The sequence below is a fragment of the Peromyscus maniculatus genome, chromosome 1 (assembly GCF_049852395.1).
Source record: "Peromyscus maniculatus bairdii isolate BWxNUB_F1_BW_parent chromosome 1, HU_Pman_BW_mat_3.1, whole genome shotgun sequence".
In the NCBI taxonomy this organism is placed as follows: Eukaryota; Metazoa; Chordata; class Mammalia; order Rodentia; family Cricetidae; genus Peromyscus; species Peromyscus maniculatus.
This window is the reverse complement of record NC_134852.1, coordinates 114,843,275-114,862,996: the sequence shown is the minus strand read 5'-3', so window position 1 is coordinate 114,862,996 and position 19,722 is coordinate 114,843,275. Positions and strand designations below refer to the sequence as shown.

At 37.0% G+C, this 19,722-nt stretch overlaps 2 protein-coding genes across 3 annotated transcripts; both read left to right on the top strand.

Moving 5' to 3' along the window:
• The first annotated feature begins 2,800 nt into the window (after nt 1-2,800).
• LOC121826591 (hemoglobin subunit beta) lies at nt 2,801-4,151 on the top strand. Its single transcript, XM_006979006.4, has 3 exons — nt 2,801-2,957; nt 3,073-3,295; nt 3,887-4,151. Exons 1-3 carry the CDS (start codon nt 2,866-2,868, stop codon nt 4,013-4,015), a joined length of 444 nt encoding a protein of 147 aa, XP_006979068.1. The 5' UTR covers nt 2,801-2,865; the 3' UTR covers nt 4,016-4,151.
• Nucleotides 4,152-8,544: 4,393 nt separating this feature from the next.
• Nucleotides 8,545-14,826, top strand: LOC102928410 (olfactory receptor 52Z1P-like). Of its 2 annotated transcripts, XM_076566217.1 has the most exons (2): nt 8,545-8,569; nt 13,916-14,826. In XM_076566217.1, exon 2 carries the CDS (start codon nt 13,978-13,980, stop codon nt 14,824-14,826), a length of 849 nt encoding a protein of 282 aa, XP_076422332.1. In that variant the 5' UTR covers nt 8,545-8,569; nt 13,916-13,977. The 2 variants fall into 2 exon arrangements, with proteins under 2 accessions (XP_076422332.1, XP_006979067.1); XM_006979005.2 differs by lacking the exon at nt 8,545-8,569 and having other exon boundaries at nt 13,861-14,826.
• Nucleotides 14,827-19,722: the final 4,896 nt, after the last annotated feature.

Sequence of the window (19,722 nt, the reverse complement as noted above, 5' to 3'; positions counted from 1 at the left end):
TCTTATTTTCTAGGCCTCTTTAGTATTTTCTGGTGTTTTGAGTGATATTAAAATGAATATACCTATTAAGTTCTTATAATTAAATGAAAAAGAGGATTCACATATGCATATCCTGGGACTAGAATTGAATCTTTCATAACTAATCTAGTCAAGGTGGGCTGACTGAGAGCACACGGGGTTTCTGGCTATTTCAAGGGAAATGTCTCTCTGGGTCTTGATGCTGTTAATCACCAGGTTCGTCAGAGTGGATTGTGTTCACACTAGCTATGATAACATAATAGAGGGGTGCAGGATGCCTTGCAATCATGCAAATAACAGCAAGAATATACAGGATCATAAAAGAAGCCAGGATGTGAGTGGTACAGGTTTTGAGAGCTTTGAGCCAGCTTCTCAGTCAGCTTCAGAGGGCAAAATATACAGTGAATAAAATACCAGAAAAAAAATGAGTAACTAAAAAGAGCATTTACAAAATATAGTCATAACAATGCACACTGGTATTTGTGAGTTCTTTAAGTTTGTGGTCAACTGTTCTGTCTGTTATCAGCATATTTGGGACCTCTAAGACCAAGTTTTTAGAAAAACTTTGCAGGAGCTTCTTATCTATGTTTTCAGCCTTTCCAAAACCCTAGCTGACCTGACCACATTCAAGTACCCTTGAAGAAATGAGGAAGAAGAAGAAAAAAAAAAAAAAAAAAAAAAAAAAAAGGAAATCAATGGAACTCTTCTGCCCCCTACCGGTATGCAACGGGATCTTTAGAGGAATGACTTTAAAGGGGTGGTGATATATGTGTATCCCAGTCAGCTTTAAGTGTTATCCTGAAACAACCTAGAGTCATCTGAGAAGAAAGTCTCAACTGAAGAAATCGCCTAGATGCAATTAGCCTGTGGGCATACTTCTGGAAGATTAATAACTGATGCAGGAGGGCCCAGCCCATGGAAGGTACATCCTTAGGCAAGTGGTGCTGGTCTTTATAGGAAAGCTGGGTAATTGGGATAGAGTTCAGTTCAACTGGGCTGGAGTTCAGTTCCCAGCATCCACATTAGTCTCATAATAGCAACTCACAATAGCCTTTACTCCAGGTTCAGGGGAACCTGATGCCGCTAGTCTCCATGTAACCTATACTGGTTTACAGACACATAATTTACAAAAATAAAAAGTAATCTATTAACAAATTTATAATAATAAATACTCAAAAAGCAAAAATGATTTCTATGACATCTTAATGCATTCTTGGAGCCTTGTAATCCTGACTAATCGTATCATGTGATGTAGGGAACAGAATGAAAAACAAAGAGCCTTAAGATTTGAAGGAATATATGATGAAAAAGGACTCATCACAGTGGCTTCTAAGAATCATGCAGCATGCCTGCCCCACGTGATACTTAGAGTCCTATTACTATAGACGCCTGTGTGGAACAGGACATGACTGTGCCAGTGCAAATCTCTGACACGCAAACAAACCCTGCACAGGTGTTAATTTTAGTGACTGGGCATGCTAAGCAAAGGAAATGTCTCTCAGGCTCTGGAGGAGGAGAAGGCAGGGAAGCTCTCAGGGGTGGAGCCAGTGCTGGGCCATTCTCCTATGGTAGGCTACAACTCACTGCTCTTGGGATAAACACCTAGGGCCCAAGAGATACCTACAAAGAGGGATAAGTAAGTGGTCCAGATTTGCTGTCTGGACTCTGGGAATCTCCTTGCAATTGCCTTTTCCCCTAACCTATTAAGTATCTTTAGATTTCTAACAAGCAATAAGTACACAGCTATGCTCAAATGAAGCTTGCATCAGAGGATTGGAGAAGAAGCAGGAAATGACAGAAGATGTTCATTATTTCTTGAACTTGCTGTGTTTTGTGCAGTTCTGATCCGTAGGGTCCAGCACTTAACTCTAGTCACATTGATCTTTAACCGTGGTATATTATTATGCTGAGTCATTGAGTAACCAGACAAGACTATTCCCTGTTTAGATTGTATTTATGCAGTGGCCATTTTTTTGCTATCAAAGCACACAAACTATAGGCACATTAAATTTTGTAGTGGCAAATAAGTCTTAGTTGTTTAAAATGTTTAGTCAAAACAATCCTAATATATACACAGATGAATGCATGAATGTTTTCCACAAAATGTACTGAGCATTATGATATCAGGTAATGGTTCAGATGCACATTGAGTAGGTGAACCTTAGAGATGTTAGCTCTGAATGTGATGAAGGGCTTACACTCGTGACTAGGTAGGAATAGAGATCTACTTTAAACCAATGCTTCCATCACTGGGCATTATAAAAACAAGTGATGATTTTAGACTACAGATTGCTATAGGCAGCATCAGATAGTACATCTTGGTTTTGCAGGTATGCCTCAAAAATTTTATTCTGACATCAAGAAAGTTACATTTGTTAAAAGTAGCAATTATTTTTGTCTTAATGTTGGCAATTTTACGAGTGCCCCAATGTTGTCTGTTGCTGCAATATAGATTTATCTGATTTGTGTAGCTACTGTCCTCAAATCCTAACTTGAGAATGGATTCATAATGGTGCTATTTCTTTAGGTAACTTATCAGAAAGAGAATTAAACTTCAAAGTAACAGTCTCTGGCACACAGCCAAGTACATCTTAGCTGGTGGTGTTCAGGTCCAATTGTGTGCAGCCCCAGCCAGAATAAGCCTGTGTCATATCCACCCTGGGTAGGTATGGCTGTCATCACTGAAGCCTCACCCTAAAGAGCCACACCCTGGCACTAGCCAATCTGCTCAAGCAAGCAGAGAGGGCAGGAGCCAGGGCAGGGCATATAAAGTAGAGCAGGATCAGTTGCTGCTTACATTTGCTTTTGATACTGTTGTGTTGACTTGCAACCGCAGAAACAGACACCATGGTGCACCTGACTGATGCTGAGAAGGCTCTGGTCACCGGCCTGTGGGGAAAGGTGAAACCTGAGGAAATTGGTGGTGAGGCCCTGGGAAGGTTAGTATTCAGGTTACAAGACAACTCACAAGTGGAAGTTGGGTGCATGGAGATGGAGGTCTGCTGCCCACAGGCAATAACTTTCAGCATCCTCTGCCTGTTCTCTCCTTCTTAGGCTGCTGGCTGTCTACCCTTGGACCCAGAGGTTCTTTGACAGCTTTGGAGACCTTTCCTCTGCCTCTGCTATCATGGGTAATGCCAAGGTGAAGGCCCATGGCAAGAAGGTGATTGACTCCTTTAGTGAAGGCCTGAAACACCTGGACAACCTCAAGGGCACCTTTGCTAGCCTGAGTGAGCTCCACTGTGACAAACTGCATGTGGATCCTGAGAACTTCAAGGTGAGTCTGATGGGTCTGCCCATGGTTTCCTTCCTCTAGTTTCTGGGCTTACCTTCCTATCAGAAGGAAATGGGAAGAGATTCTAGGGAGCAGTTTAGATGGAAGGTATCTGCTTGTTCCCCCATGGAGTGCTGACAAGAGTTTGGTTATTTTACTCTCCACTCACAATCATCATGTCCTCTCACTTCATCCTTCTATGTTGTGATTTCCTTTTTCTCTAGTAAACTTTAATTTTCAGTTGTAGTTTGAAAAACGTATTTTTTCTTCTTCATCTACTTTTTTTGTTTCTTTATTTTGTTTTCTTTCAATTATTTCCTGGTAATTTGCTTTGAGGACAAGGAAGATAAGTGATTCCCTGCTTCTTTGCACAGCTCTAAAGAATAACAGATAATTGGCTTTCTGGCTAGAACATAGGACAGAATGTTTTTTGCATATAAATTCTGCTTGACATAGAAGAATTCTTCTCAAAATTTCCCAGTAAGATTCAGCTGTCATTTTCCCTGTGTTTTAAGGTTAGAATCATAAGTAGCATTTGAAATGAGCCTGAAGTATCTGATGTTTTTCTCTACTATCTACTCCATCTTCCCACAGCTCCTGGGCAATATGATCGTGATTGTGATGGCCCACCACCTGGGCAAGGACTTCACCCCCGCTGCACAGTCTGCCTATCAGAAGGTGGTGTCTGGTGTGGCCACTGCCCTGGCTCACAAGTACCACTAAACCCATGTTCCTTTTTTTTTTGTTTATGCGCAAAGCTTATTTGTCTTCAGAGAAAAACTGTCAATTGCTGAGGAAATGATGAAGGCCTTTGGCCTTCTACCTTCTCTCTATTAAAAAATATGTATTTTCATTGCAATGGTGTGTTTTAATTGTGTTTCTTTGAAGGATTCATGTGAAGCATTTGATATATAAAGTAACTGGGATATGCTGGAAGGAGGAAAGGGAGGGTGAAAGTCATGTCATTCTATTTTAATTAAAATAATTAAAAAATTAAGTACAAAAAGAATTAGGCATTTAGAAAAAGTTTATTCAGTTTAACTTTGAGCTAATATACTGATATCAGGTGCTTCCTGATAGATGATGAGATGGTAAGCATCTACTACGTGGGAAATCTCCTCTGATGCCCATTCATTATCATTCAGAAAAGAATTCAAGTAAGGGTTTAATTTACAGCATAGGTTTTCACTATGTTTTATAGTAAAATTTTTTTTCCTGGTTTTTCTCATAGATGTCACTTGTTTTTCCACATACTTCCTTGAACCTCAGAGACTTCACTCTAATAGTTTCTCCTGCTTGAAGTTCCTACTACTCTTAAAGATTTTCTTTCCTTCGTGCTTTTCTACACACCTTTTTCATCCTCTCCTGGCCTCTTTTATATAGATAACCCCATTAGTTACAGAGATATACTGGAAACAGGAAAAGCAGGAGCTCTTCAGCCCTTGTCCCCTTCTCTACCATTAGCAATGATCGTGAATCTTCACATACTCACAGCTTGCACAGGAGATCAGGAGATATTAATATGGGGTAAATCCAGGACTAAGAAGAAACATTTTATTCCTTAATAGTCATTGCTGATTTAGGGATCTTTCATGGGTTCACAGCACACAGAATTACATTCTCTTCAAATGTGCCTTTCTTGAATATCCATGAAGGGGTTGAAGATTGACATCTCTCTAAACTTGCTTCTGTTTTTTTTTTTTGTTTTTGTTTTTGTTTTTTGTTTTTTGTTTTTCTGGATATGTAACTGTCGATGCTACTGTTGGCAATACCACATACTTGCATTTCCCCTGTCTATAACCTTCTGGATATGCTAAATTCTGGAAACAAAATATGAGTTTCAAGTGTTCCTTATCCTTTATTCTAATACAAGTCTGGCAATACTGTTAGACTAATGTATATGATCCATGATGAATAATTAGAGACAAATTATGAGATTACAGAATGAAGCCACCAGAATGAAATCAAATTTAACTGATGCCTGAAAGTATAAAATAAATCAAAACATTAAGATGGAAAAGTGCAAAATATCTAGACTAAAGTGTAGAGCAAAGTTCGTTAAGATTGTCTGTGAGCCAGGTTTGTAGTGAATGCCTGTGATCTCAGCACTCAAGAAGCTGAGTCATGATCATGAGTCTGATGCCCACCTAGGGCACATAGTGAGGGCTTGTCTTAGTAGACACACAACAAAAACACTACATCTTTTACATCTACCAAGGATAAGAAAACAAAAAGGAACGAGTCAAACAAGTTCAGAATAATAAAGTTTCTGCATAGCATAGAAAATAATCAAGAAAATGAAAATCAATTTATAAAATGGGAGAAAATATCTGTGAGCTAGTTCCAATAACAGATTAATAGGCAAAGTATATAAGGGACTCACATAAATCACTAGAAAGAACATGGAAAATGGAATGAGACAGATATTCTTTCAAAAGAAGTCACACAAAATTCCAACACATATAGGCAAAGAAACTCAATATCAGGGAAAGGCAAGTCAAAAAACACCGAGATATCACTTTATTCTGTTAGAATAACCGTTGTCAAAGAGGCAAAGGACATGTGTTGGAGCATATGTGAATGCATATATATACATACATACATATATATATATACATATATCATAAAGACATACTAGCAGTTAGAAGCTCTAAAGTTGGCATCCTTGCAAGGTGTGTTTGTTGATAAGACATTCCTCAGTCTTTGCTCATAGCACATGCACTGACTGTTCATAGGCATGGTGAGACATTTAGGTTTTGCATGAGTTTTACTGGAGGTCAGTAGCATGCACACAGACTATCACAATCTAGTTAACTGCACAAAAATGACCTGGGAAAGTAGAATGTCTTTAGTTTAGATTTAAGTGTCTTAGGGATTACCCCAGTTAAAAAGTGGCTCTAAACAAAACAAAAACAAACAAAACAAAACTAGCCATCAAACTCCAAATTGTTCCTTCACATGTGGCAGACCATTAGTTCCTCTCCTCACAGTGATCAATCTACATCAGCTCAATGAGGATAGGAACCAGCTGAGTGAGCCATCCATCTACATTAGGTCAGTGAGGATAGGGACCAGCTGAACACTAAGTGGTCAAAATGTGTTCCTGTTAAGAGAGTAAAGCTGCTTTATAAAATGTGGGCCTCTATGATCCGATATCTGCTAATATGAAAGCCATATTCACCTGTTCTGGAAGTGATGTCTTTTTGTTTCATGTGGAACTGAAGATTTTCACAACCTACCCACTAATTGACACAAGTGAACTTTCTGATTTACCAAAAACATAACAAACAAACAACAAACCTTCACGCAGCATTTGGGCTCACTGCCCACTTTTTTCAGAGTTTAGAATACTAACAAATACAGATTGTTAAGAGCCAGTACATGTCTTTTAAGAGCTGTACTTAAAGATTTAACCGTTTTATAAGTTATCTTCTTTTGTTTTCTGTCAATTATTAGTTCTTAGTGCTTAGGCTGATTTTATCAGAATCTCTCTCTCTCTCTCTCTCTCTCTCTCTCTCTCTCTCTCTCTCTCTCTCTCTCCATCTCATATCTATGTACATTTCAAAAACCAAGCACCTAGGCAAGATGTATTTTTAATTGATATAATTATAGTGACTTCACAGCTAGCTTTCCTTATCAGCAAAGACAGACCTGTCCTCAATGTGGTGATGTGTTGATATGAAAGCACTACTCACTGCTGCTTCATCCTGACAGAGCTTGTTCATTCAGTACCTAGAGTGCTTGAGGGAATAAAGGGGAGAAAGCTAAAACAGAACAGCCAGCCACATAGAATGAGGGTGGGGAGAAATGTTGATAGCTTTGAGAATCAAATGATTGGACCACAAATGGAAATGAAGAGTAAGCCACATCATTTAATAATTTAAGGGCACTCCTTTTAGGCAAACTTTTATATAAAATATTTTAGATTAAGGAGAAGTTTGTTACGGGTACAAACTGCATTTGGTATCTTTCTTTAGTTTTCTCTCACATTACCCTATGTTGTTTTTATTCTACAAGTTCTCAAAACTTCCCTTCTTGTTTTTGCCCTTTATAAGCATCACTGGGATTTTTAAATGAAACAGTAAGAAAAGGAAATGCCCAGTAAACATTACTGACCACTAGATTAATAAACATTACTGGAGATCTATTTAGCTAGTGGTAAAATGTTAAGGTCCTGATCTGGCAAAGCTCACAGTATCCAGCTGATTTTTCACTCCCATATTGACATTATTCAGGAGAGAAAAGGGAAGATGAATGAAGAGCAGATAAATCATAGGAATATAGAAAGTTCTCTTTTATCTGAAAGCCAAGTACAATTTGTTCTTTAGGTGGCTATGAGTCTCACACTCTGGCAGCCACGAAACAGTATTTGTCACATCATTATTCACATTAATACGGAACACAGACACTTAGATATACACAGCACCTACACAGATCAGAGCCAGAATTGGTCTAAAATTATCTTTACCTTGTATATTTGTTTCATAACCTTATCTGTTTTCTATGCCTCTTTCGTATTTTCTGGTGTTTTGAGTGATATTAAAATGAATATACCTATTAAGTTCTTATAATTAAATGAGAAAGAGGATTCATATGTGGATGTCCTGGGGTTAGTATTGAACCTTTCATAACTAATCTAGTCAAGGTGAGTTGACCGAGAACACACTGGGTTTCTGGGTTTTCAACGGAAATGTCTCTCTGGGTCTTGATGCTGTTAATCACTGGGTTTGTCAGAGTAGATTGTGTTCACACTAGCTATGATAACATAATAGAGGGGTGCAGGATGCCTTGCAATCATGCAAATAACAGCAAGAATATACAGGATCATAAAAGAAGCCAGGATGTGAGTGGTACAGGTTTTGAGAGCTTTGATCCATCTTCTCAGTCAGCTTTAGAGGGCAACATTGAGCTTGGAATTAATATATACATACTTTTGGAGAATTAATTTTAGTGGATAGGAACAACACAAAAGATTCTTGATCCTATTTTTCTTGTAATAGACCACACATGGATAAAAGACATGCCTGTATACCAAATGGCTCATCTTTAAAAGTTCGGCCTTATGTATAGCTGGCAAAGAGTCCCCGGAACATGTCAGTTGCCTCTTCACTTCATTTGTGGTCTCTGTTGCTTAACAGATACTTTGAAAGTTTATGAGGCCCCATTTATCCATTGTTGGTCTTAAGGGACCAGAATCTTATTGAGAAAGTCCTCATCTATGCCTGTCTCTTGAAGTGTTTACTTTTTCCTCTAGTGATTTCAGAGTTTCTGGGTGTACACCAAAGCGTTTGATAAACTCGAAGTTGATTTTTATGTTGTGTGGAAGAGAAGGATCCAGTTTTATTTTTCCACAGGTAAATATCGAGTTTCTTGAAACTATTTGCTAAAGAGTCTGTCTTTTCTCCAGTGACTGTCTTTGGCATTTTTCCCCCTCAAGAATTAAATAACCTAAAATTTGGTGGAAGCTATTTAGAACCCACAGATGGCTACAGTTAAGTAGAACTATTATTCATATATATATATATGTTACCATGTTTCTATATAATATAAAATATTTAAATATATTAAAATATTAAATAATATATTTTAATAAATAATATAAAATGCTTTGTATTTCAGCTAAGATTGCATATTCTTTATAGACAAAATATACAGTGCATAAAATACTAGAAAAATATGAGTAACTAAAAAGAGCATTTACAAAATTTGGTCATAACAATGCACACTGGTATTTGCGAGTTCTTTAAGTTTGTGGTCAACTGTTCTGTCTGGTATCAGCATATTTGGAACCTCTAAGACCCAGTTCTTTGGGAAAACTTTGCAGGAGCTTCTTATCTATGTTTTCAGCCTTGCCAAGACCCTAACTGACCTGACCACATTTAAAAACAGACTTGCTTCAAGTACCCTTGAAGAAATGAGGAAGAAGAAAAAAAAAAAAAAAGGAAATCAATGGAACCCTTCTGCCCCCTACTGGTATGCAACGGGATCTTTAGAGGAATGACTTTAAAAGGGTGGTGATATATGCGTATCCCAGTCAGCTTTAAGTGTTATCCTGAAACAACCTAGAGTCATCTGAGAAGAAAGTCTCAACTGAAGAAACCGCCTAGATGCAATTAGCCTGTGGGCATACTTCTGGAAGATTATTAACTGATGCAGGAGGGCCCAGCCCACGGAGGGTACATCCTTAGGCAGGTGGTGCTGGTCTTTATAGGAAAGCTGGGTAATTGGGATAGAAAGATGGCTGGAGTTCAGTTCCCAGCATCCACACTTAGCCTCATAATAGCAACTCACAATAGCCTTTACTCCAGATTCAGGGGAACCTGATGCCTCTAGTCTCCATGTATATACTGGCTTATAGACACATAATTTACAAAAGTAAAGATTAATGTCTTAACAAAACGCTCATAATAATAAAAAATAATAAAATACTCAAAAAGCAAAAATGATTTCTATGACATCTTATTGCATTCTTGGAGCCTTGTAATCCTGACTAATCCTATCATGTGATGTAGGGAACAGAATGAAAAACAAAGAGCCTTAAGATTTGAAGGGATATATGATGAAAAAGGACTCATTATAGTGGCCTCTAAAAATCATGGAGCATGTCTGCCCCACATGGTACTTAGAGTCCTTTTACTGTAGACGCCTGTGTGGAACAGGATATGACATGCAAACAAACCCTGCACAAGTGTTAATTTCAATGCCTGGGAATGCTAAGCAGAGGGAATGTTTCTCAGACTCTGGAGGAGAAGGCATGGAAGCTCTCAGGGGAGGAGCCAGTGCTGGGCAATTCTCCTATGGTAGGCTACAACTCACTGCTCTTGGGCTAAACACCTAGGGCCCAAGAGATACCTACAAAGAGGGATAAGTAAGCGGTCCAGATTTGCTGTCTGGACTCTGGGAATCTCCTTGCTATTGCCTTCTCCTAACCTATTAAGTATCTTCAGATTTCTAACAGAAGCAAGTAAGTACACAGTTATGCTCAAATTCAGCTTGCATCAGAGGACAGGAAAAGAAGCAGAAAAAGGCAGAGGTGGCCATTATTTCTTGAACTTGTCATGTTTTGGGCAGTTCTGACCCATAGGGTCCAGCACTTAACTCTAGTCACATTGATCTGCAACCATGGTATAATTCTATTTTATGTTGAGTAATTGAGTAATCAGACAAGACTTTCCTCCTTTTAAATTGTATTCATGCAAGCCAGTTTTGTGGGGTTTTTTTTTGTTTTTGTTTTTTTTTTTGCTATCAAAGGACACTAACTATAGGTAATTTAATTTGTAGTGGCAAATAAGGCTTAGTTGTTTAAAAAGTTTAGACAAAACAATCCTTATATAGACACAGATTAATACATGAATATTTTCCACAAAATGTACTGAGCATTATGATATCAGGTAATGGTTCAGATACGTGTTGAGTAGCCGAACCTCAGAGATGTTAGCTCTGAATGTGATGAAGGGCTTACACTCGTGACTAGGTAGGAATAGCAGTCTGCTTTAGACCAATGCTTCCATCACCGGGCATTATATAAACAAGTGATGATTTTAGACTACAGATTGCTATAGAGAGCATAAGATAATATATCTTGGTTTTGCGGATATGCTTCAAAAATTTTAATCTGACGTCAAGAAAGTTACATTTGTTAAAAGTAGCAATTATTTTTGTCTTAATGCTAGCAATTTTATGAGTGCCCCAATGTTGTCTGTTGCTGCAATAGAGATTTATCTGATTTGTGTAGTTACCGTCCTCAAACGCTAACTTGAGACTGGATTCATAAGGGTGCTATTTTTTTTAGGTAACTTATCAGCAAAAGAATTAAACTTCAAAGTAACAGTCTCTGGCACACAGCCAAATACATCTTAGCTGGTGGTGTTCAGGTCCAATTGTGTGCAACCTCAGCTAGAATATGCCAATAATATTGCCATAGCATAAGACTAGAAGGAGCACAGATCAACAGTATGGGTAATTACAAATCTTAGTATCATAGGGAAAGACAAATGACAGAAAAGATTGGTGGTTGATGCTTACTATGAACCAAGAGAACCTGAGGGGTCTCTTTGCCTCCCTCTGTCTTTACACCGGTTTCTCCATGGTGACTGTTGTACTGTCCTAACAGTCCTGTTCACCAACTAGTTTATGTGAGGGGAAGCAAATCCATAGATGTCCATTGTTTTTAAAGAACTTCATGCTAACTTATGATAAGGACAAATTGACTGACTCTGCCTTATATATTTAACTATAATTAAATAAGCAGTGTCTAATATTTGAATCAGATAAAAGGGGCTATTTTGTATTAATAGCTAGTGAAAAGTGGCAACAATACAGCACATTGGTACACAATTAGAATATTCAATTATAGTGGAATCAAGGCATAAAAGGCAGCTGCTCCTCTTTTAATTAATTTTTTTGGTTAAGAATGCACAATGTAGCCTAGCCTGGCAGCGGTGGCACACGCCCTTAATCCCAGCATTCCAGAGACAGAGGCAGGTGGATCTCTGTGAGTTCAAGGCCAGCCTGATCTACAGAGTGAGATCCAGGACAGGCACCAAAACTACACAGAGAAATCCTGTCTCAAAACGACAACAACAACAACAACAACAAAACAAAACAAAAAACCAAAAAAACTTCAAGAATGCACAATGTATTTTATTGTTACATATTCATCTAACTACATCATTATACTTAGTTCTGAGTATCTGTATCATGATACATTGTTACTTCTATATAATTATACTGAGCATCCTCATTATTCCCCCTTATCCTCTAGTCCACCCTCCCCTTGTCAGGCTCTCTTCTCTTACCAAATATTTCCTCATGCATTCATTACATAGATATTCAACAACCTTCCTTCTCTAGCTCTATTTCTGCTCTCTTTATATCACTTTATCCTCTCTCATAGTACTAACTTTACTTTGATGACCTACATATGTATGTATATATATCCATATACATACATTTATATGTATATAATATATGTGTATGTATGTATGTATATATATATATATCCATATATAAATTTAAACTGATGTTCCATATATGACAAGAAACTTACAAAATTTGCCTTTGGCTGGGACTAGCTAAATCTACGTGATATAATCATCTCCACTTGCATTCACTTCCCTGTGAATGTGATGGTTTCAGTATTCCTACTGAGATGCAGTGGGATCTCAAAGCAGTTTCATTTGTATTTCCTTGATGGCTAAGAATGTTGAACACTTTTTCAAACATTTATTGCCTTTTATCCCTGTTGATAACTGTGTATTCATCCCAAAGTCCTGTATACTCAATGGATGATTTTCTTGTTCCATATTAGTTTTTTGAGTTCTTTACATAGTCACAGTATTAATTCCCTGTTGGATGAACAGCTGACAAAGATTTTTCTCTATTCAGTAGATTGTGAGATATTCATTTTGTGTGTTCATGTGTCATTTAGGGAATAAAATCTTTTGTCACCTTTTGTTGGAGGAAAGTACTGGGAGAATATTGGAGCTGTGTATCAATTACAGATTTCATACTGATGTCTACAATGTGTTTTATCTGCTCGAACGTGCACACACACACACACACACACACACACACACACACACATACACACACAGTGTAGTAATGTCTTGGTCCCTTTTTTAATCCCCTCATTCAGAACTTGTAATCAGCAAACCATCTTTCTTCTTTTTATTAAAAGACCATGCATTCTTTACTATGTGAGGGGATTTATCTGATTTATGTAGTTATCACCATTTGCTTCTGTGCTGTGCTTGATAATACAAAGGTATATTATCTGATTTTCAAAATTTTCTGACTTAAGTAGACATTAGTGTAATAATTTTCTTAACTACATAGTATGCTTGTGCATTGCAGAGCCCAGTAAAATCTGGGGCTTCAAATAGTTTAGAGCTTTAAAATCTCATATAGATTTGAAAATTGGGTTATTTGGCAGACAGGAATACATTTAACTCACTTTCATGATTCCAATGGCTAATTCAAGGCTTAGCATCAACTTGTTGATCACTCAACACAGAAGAAGGCATATTGTATTAAAATCTTGAAAATTACCTTATCAAACTTTATTTCATGAGTAACAAATCTCAGTTTTATATCCATTTTTTTAGGGATATGATGAATGAGAGACATGACATGCATGTTCTGTGTCTAGCTTTGATATATAGTTGTAGATGATAATTAAACTGCATTTTGTATTCAATAAATTCTAGGAAAAAAGACTCAAAACTTATGGGGGTCTCCCTTTTCTGTCGATGTGAATAACAGTGTGGATGCTATGGGTCATTATAGAGACCATTTCAGTAGGTTATCATAAGGATTTTATAAGCTTATATAGTAAGATGCTAAAGTACATATTAAATACTTATTAAATGATAACCATTTCTTTGAAGATGCAATAGTCAATTTCTTGATCAAAAGAGTGCACATTTGAGCTAGTTAATCCTCCTTAATGCTTTTCACACAGATTCCAATATTGGGGAAGAATATGATCAGACCTCATTCAGCCCTGACTGTACTCCTCAATCTTCAACCTTGCCGTGTTTGTTAAAGAATCAGGGCTTGTATAGACAATGAGGGTGGCCTCTACATTTCACAATCTCACCAATCCACAGGATGTGTGGTATGTTCTGATTGGAATCCCAGGACTGGAAGATTTGCATGCCTGGATAGCCATCCCCATCTGTTCTATGTACATTGTGGCTGTCATAGGCAATGTCCTCCTGATTTTCCTGATAATGACTGAACGCAGCCTCCATGAACCCATGTATTTCTTCCTTTCCATGCTGGCCTTAGCAGATGTTCTGCTCTCCACAGCTACAGCCCCCAAGATGCTGGCTATCTTCTGGTTCCATTCCAGGGGTATATCCTTTAGTAGCTGTGTGTCCCAAATGTTCTTCATACATTTCATCTTTGTGGCAGAGTCTGCTATTCTTCTGGCCATGGCATTTGACCGCTATGTGGCCATCTGTTACCCACTGAGATACACCACCATCCTCACTTCCTCCGTCATTGGCAAGATTGGTACAGCAGCTGTGGTTAGGAGCCTTTTCATCTGTGGTCCATTCATTTTTCTAGTATATCGACTTCTGTATTGTGGAAGAAACATAATTCCCCATTCATATTGTGAGCACATGGGCATTGCCAGATTGGCATGTGACAATATCACTGTCAACATCATATATGGCCTGACTATGGCCCTCCTGTCTACAGGGCTGGATATAATACTTATCATTATTTCCTATGCTATGATTCTTCACACTGTTTTTCAGATCCCTTCTTGGGCTGCAAGATATAAGGCCCTTAACACATGTGGTTCCCACATCTGTGTCATTCTTATGTTCTACACACCTGCATTCTTTTCATTTTTTGCCCATCGCTTTGGAGGTAAAACCATCCCTCGCCACATCCACATCCTAGTGGCCAACCTCTATGTGGTGGTGCCCCCTATGCTTAACCCCATCATTTATGGGGTGAAGACCAAGCAAATCCAAGATCGAGTGGTTTTGCTTTTCTCTTCAGTGAGTACATGTTGTTAAAATGACAACTGATGCTGAAGATCACATATTCCTGAATAAAACTCTTTTTAGATGTCTGTTCTGTGAGAAATATGAGTAATGAAATTTATCTAGACACCCTTAACTTTCAAAACAATGATATCCACAGGAGTTTTCAGTACATTCGCTAATATATCCAGAAACTGTGGGAAAATGTCCTAGTGACTTCTTATCAGCATGGATTTCAAATACTTTTATAGCTGTATACAGATAACTGTGAAAAATACAAGTTTGTATGTAGAGAAAAGAAAAGGGAACAAAAAGCCATTGGATATCTTTAAATTATTTTATTAATTCTCTGAGAATTATGTACATTGTATTTTGATCATATTCCAAAGTGATTCTCACTTTCTGCTGAAATGTAAAGCATTTCTATGCCCATCAGTAAATGCATGGGCCAATAGCACAAAGCCTTTATAGTATGGTTATTTTTGTCAGCAATATTTCTTATATTAAATTATTATCTCTAAAATCATACATTTTTAGATTCCCTGATATTTCATGAGGTCTATTTTTTTTCTTTATTGAGATAGGGTTTTACTGTGCCACCCTGGCTGATCTTAAATTCATGGAAATCTGCTTGTCTCCTCCTTGAGAAAAATATATATGGTTACAATTATAGATAATCATAAAGTCACTTTTTTTGTTTTTTTCGAGACAGGGTGTCTCTGTGTAGCTTTGTGCCTTTCCTGAAACTCGCTTTGGAGACCAGGCTGGCCTCGAACTCACAGAGATCCACCTGCCTTTGCCTCCTGAGTGCTGGGATTAAAGGCAAGCATCACCACGGCCCAGACTAAAGTCACTTTTAAAGTATATAAGCATTAAATAAGTTGTCAATAGTGAGTTAAATACATTTGCCAAGATAAAGCTAACACTCAATAGCACCTGAGTTTTATGAAAGCCAATTTTACTCATAAGCATTGGGGATTTCTGTTCTAAGACATTAAGGGAGTATCCTGGTGGAAATAGAAGCTCTGTAAGAGTAAATGACTGGCAAATCCCATGCCCAGTAGTTACGAAGATCTAACAGAAGTTTCATTGGAATATTCACATAGGAACTTACACTGAAAAAGGCTCTAATCCAACAACATATGTGTGTGTGAATTTGCTTCAGTGTTATATAATAATTCAATTTGCTAAAAATCTTTATTTTTTTCTGTTAAAACTTAAGAAAATCCATGAAAATGTGAAAAAAAAGTTTTATCTGATACAAAAGGACAAAACAATAACATTTAGAGATTCAACATGAGCTTTTTAAGATTTTTGTAACCTGTTCAGAGTTCGTTACTGTCCTGTATATATGTTTATATATATATACACTTATTTATCCATATATATGCACAAACATTTTTATATATTTACATCAGACTCGCATATACCCTAATGCTTTAAAGAGCTGTGAATGAACTTTCATGTATATTTGCCTGGTAAGAAGAAGGAAGACACATAGCTCTAATCATAAAGCAAGGTACTATGGGCCATACTGCTGAAGAAAAGGACCTCTTCCTCCCTCAATGGCCATCTCCTGCCCAAAGCTCCTCAGATAGGGTGAGGTTGTATGAGCCCCTCTCCTATCCTTGTTGAAATGTTGATTGATCCAGTGAGAACTTGTCCACACAGCCACAGCTGTTATGAGTTCACGAGTGCAAGGTCCTTGTCATGTCCAGAAGATGCTATTTTTCAGCAATTCTATCCAACCTATGCCTTTTAAAGTCTTCCTGTTTTCACATATCTTCTTCCAGGAATTAAAGGAAAGGCTTTTTTCTTTTGGACAAGGTCTCACTATATAATCCTAGCCTGCCTGAAACTCACCATGTAGACCAGCTGGTCTCAAACTCACAGAGATCTACCTGCCTCTGTCTCCTCTGTGCTGGGATTAAAAGGTGTATGCCACCATACCTTGCCCAAAGTTAAATTTTTAACATTCCACCATTGAGTATAATATTGTTGAGGGGTTTGTCTCATATAATTTTTATTTTTGTGGTAAACTTTCCCTATTTATACATTCTGTTAAGAGATATCATTAAAGGGTGATAAACTTCATAAAATAAACTTTCACATACTTTAATGTAAGTGTATGAGTGTATCTCTGATTTTGTTAATAAAATGTATTAAATTAATTCACGTGTAAACATTGATTCACTGCTACATCCCATATATAAATCTCACTTTATCATGAAGCACAATTCTCTTAATGTATCCCTTCATTTTGATAGTGTCTTGCTGAGGATGGCTACATCTATATTCATAAAGATATTATTCTATAACTGTATTTTCTTGTAGTGTCTTTTTTTTGGTCTTGAAAAGTGAATTTGTTACATGTTTCTTCTACTTTGATTTAATTTGTTTGAGAAGAATTGGTATTTAAATGTCTAATACATAGAATTCAGCACTGAAGTCAAATCATCTAGTTCTGACTCTCTCTCTTATTTTGTGCCATTTTGTTTGCTTATTGAGACAAGACCTCATTCCGTGTTCTCTATTTTCCAGAGAGTCATGGCAATCTTTTACTTCCTAAGTGATGAAATTACAGGTGTGAGTCACCACACCAAATTCTGAACTATCTATCTATCTATCTATCTATCTATCTATCTATCTATCTATCTATCTATCTATCTATCTATCTTTCTTTCTTTCTTTCTTTCTTTCTATCTACCTATCTATCTATCTATCTATCTATCTATCTATCTATCTATCTATCTATCTATCTATCATCTATTTATTTTTGTTCGTCTATTTGATGATAGACTTTATATCTTTATGTTACTGATTCACTTTCCCTGTTTCTTGTCTATTCAGGTTTTCCATTTCATTATTCAGTCCTAATAGGTTAGGTCTGTCAAGGAAGTTATCTATTTCTTTTAGGTTATTCAATAGTTGTATAATTGTTTATTATTATTATTATTATTACTTTATTATTATTATTATTATTATTATTTTGTGTGATTGGTGGTGTCAATTGCAGTGTCACCTTTTTCAAAAGTTTAGTGTGTAAGGTAGCCTGGACACATACTGTGGATTATCTCTAAAGCAGAACTAAAGAGGTCAAGGTCAGTAGTGTATTTCCTACATAAACAGAAAATGGGAATCTTATTCCTTTCATCTCTTGAAACCAAACTTCAAGAACCCTTTCTACCATGAAGAATATTAAAGTGCACTTTTAAAGTATACAATGTATACTAAAGTATACAATGTATTATGATCTATGTGAGTAGTATAGATTGGAGACACCCACATATTGAACATGTGTATCACCTAATACGTTATTTATGATAATAACTCAAAAATCCAGTTTTTTTTAGCAACTTAAAATGCACAGCATGCTATTCTTAGCTTTAGTCATCTTGAACTTATTGAAACTGTCAAATGAAAAATTGTATCTTTTGACATATATCTTCCCAATTTCTCTGTTTACACAGTCTCTAGTAATCAATATTTTTACTCTTGGTTTTTGAAAGTTCCACTTTTCAAGTCTTTTTTGAATTTTCTTACCCTTCTTTCTGTTAAGCAAATACTGGCCATGACATTAGTTCTGAGTGTATTGATACTATAAGTGCTATAAAATTTTGACAAAATTGCCCATCACCAGCTCACAAATTTTATGAGAACAGTGTGATGAGGGCTGGCTCAAATACAGAAGGGCTTCATGTCACTCAGGTTCTAGTGGAAGACTTAAAGGTGCTAAAATTGATGGGCGTTCTCACGTACACTTACTTTCCAATGCCAGCCTCATTTATGGGTCTGAAAAGAAATCACTATTGATTGCACCAGAATCACATTTCAAAATGTCCTATCTCTTTCTCAGTGTTGTTGACACTGATTCATTTGTCTTCAAACTCTCATATGTCCCCCTGGGACATGGACAAACTATACTTGAAAACCTTCATGCACAGCACATTCAGCAAGGAAGAAATAAAATTCTCTGGGACAGGTGAACACCCAAGTGTCCTGTGGAATTCAGGTCATTGAGAGAGACTTCTGTAAGGGCCAGACGTATCTCATCTCTCTGAAGACTGTTCAATGTTTTTAAAGATGACTCAGTACATTTGAGAATTCAAAGAAGCATGACATGCTCAAGGTGCTTTAATTTTCACCTTTAAGTTGTTATTCTGAAAATAAGTGCTTGCACTTCATTTTGTCATCTGAGGACTTTGTCATGTCATTATTATTTTTCCAAAGGAGGGTAATATTGATTCTGTGATCCAAAGGGATAGAGAAGTTGGAGAAAGAAAAATATCCTGATAAACAGCATCTGCTAGCAAATTAATTACCTCATTTCTCAAACATTTTTCTATTTCCTCTTTTCCTTTTCACTGCTGGAAATAAACCCAGAACTTCACAAATGACAGGTAGCTCTCCACCACTGAGCCAGCTGGAGCCATGTACTCTGTTTCCTTTTTCATTTTTGGTGTAGAATGACCTTCAGATTCACCAGGGACTAGAAAAACTCAGTTCCACAGAGACATACTATAGTATAAAACCCTCATCCTTCACTGATGGGACTACCACAAAGATCCTACAGTATGAGTGCTGTGTGTCTCATCAGATAGCTTCAGGTAAGTCTGGGGGTCTTGAGGTTCTATACTGTGAGTGGGAAAGTAGAAGAAAAAAGCAAGCTCATAGCCCACAGATGTTCCTGTCTTCAGTATATATGTCAGTGTAGAACTTTATTTCTATTAATTGCTAAGTAGTAGTCTATTTTATAGGAATGTATGTCTACCCTTGAGTTAAACATGATAAGCTTTCCCACAACCCTTCTGTTTTCATTTAAAGAATTTAGAAAATTTCACAAATAATAAAATTTTAATAGTATATAAAATGTGTTTGTTCTTCCTTGAACTTGATCAACTATTCATTGTTAAAAGTTCTCACAGGATT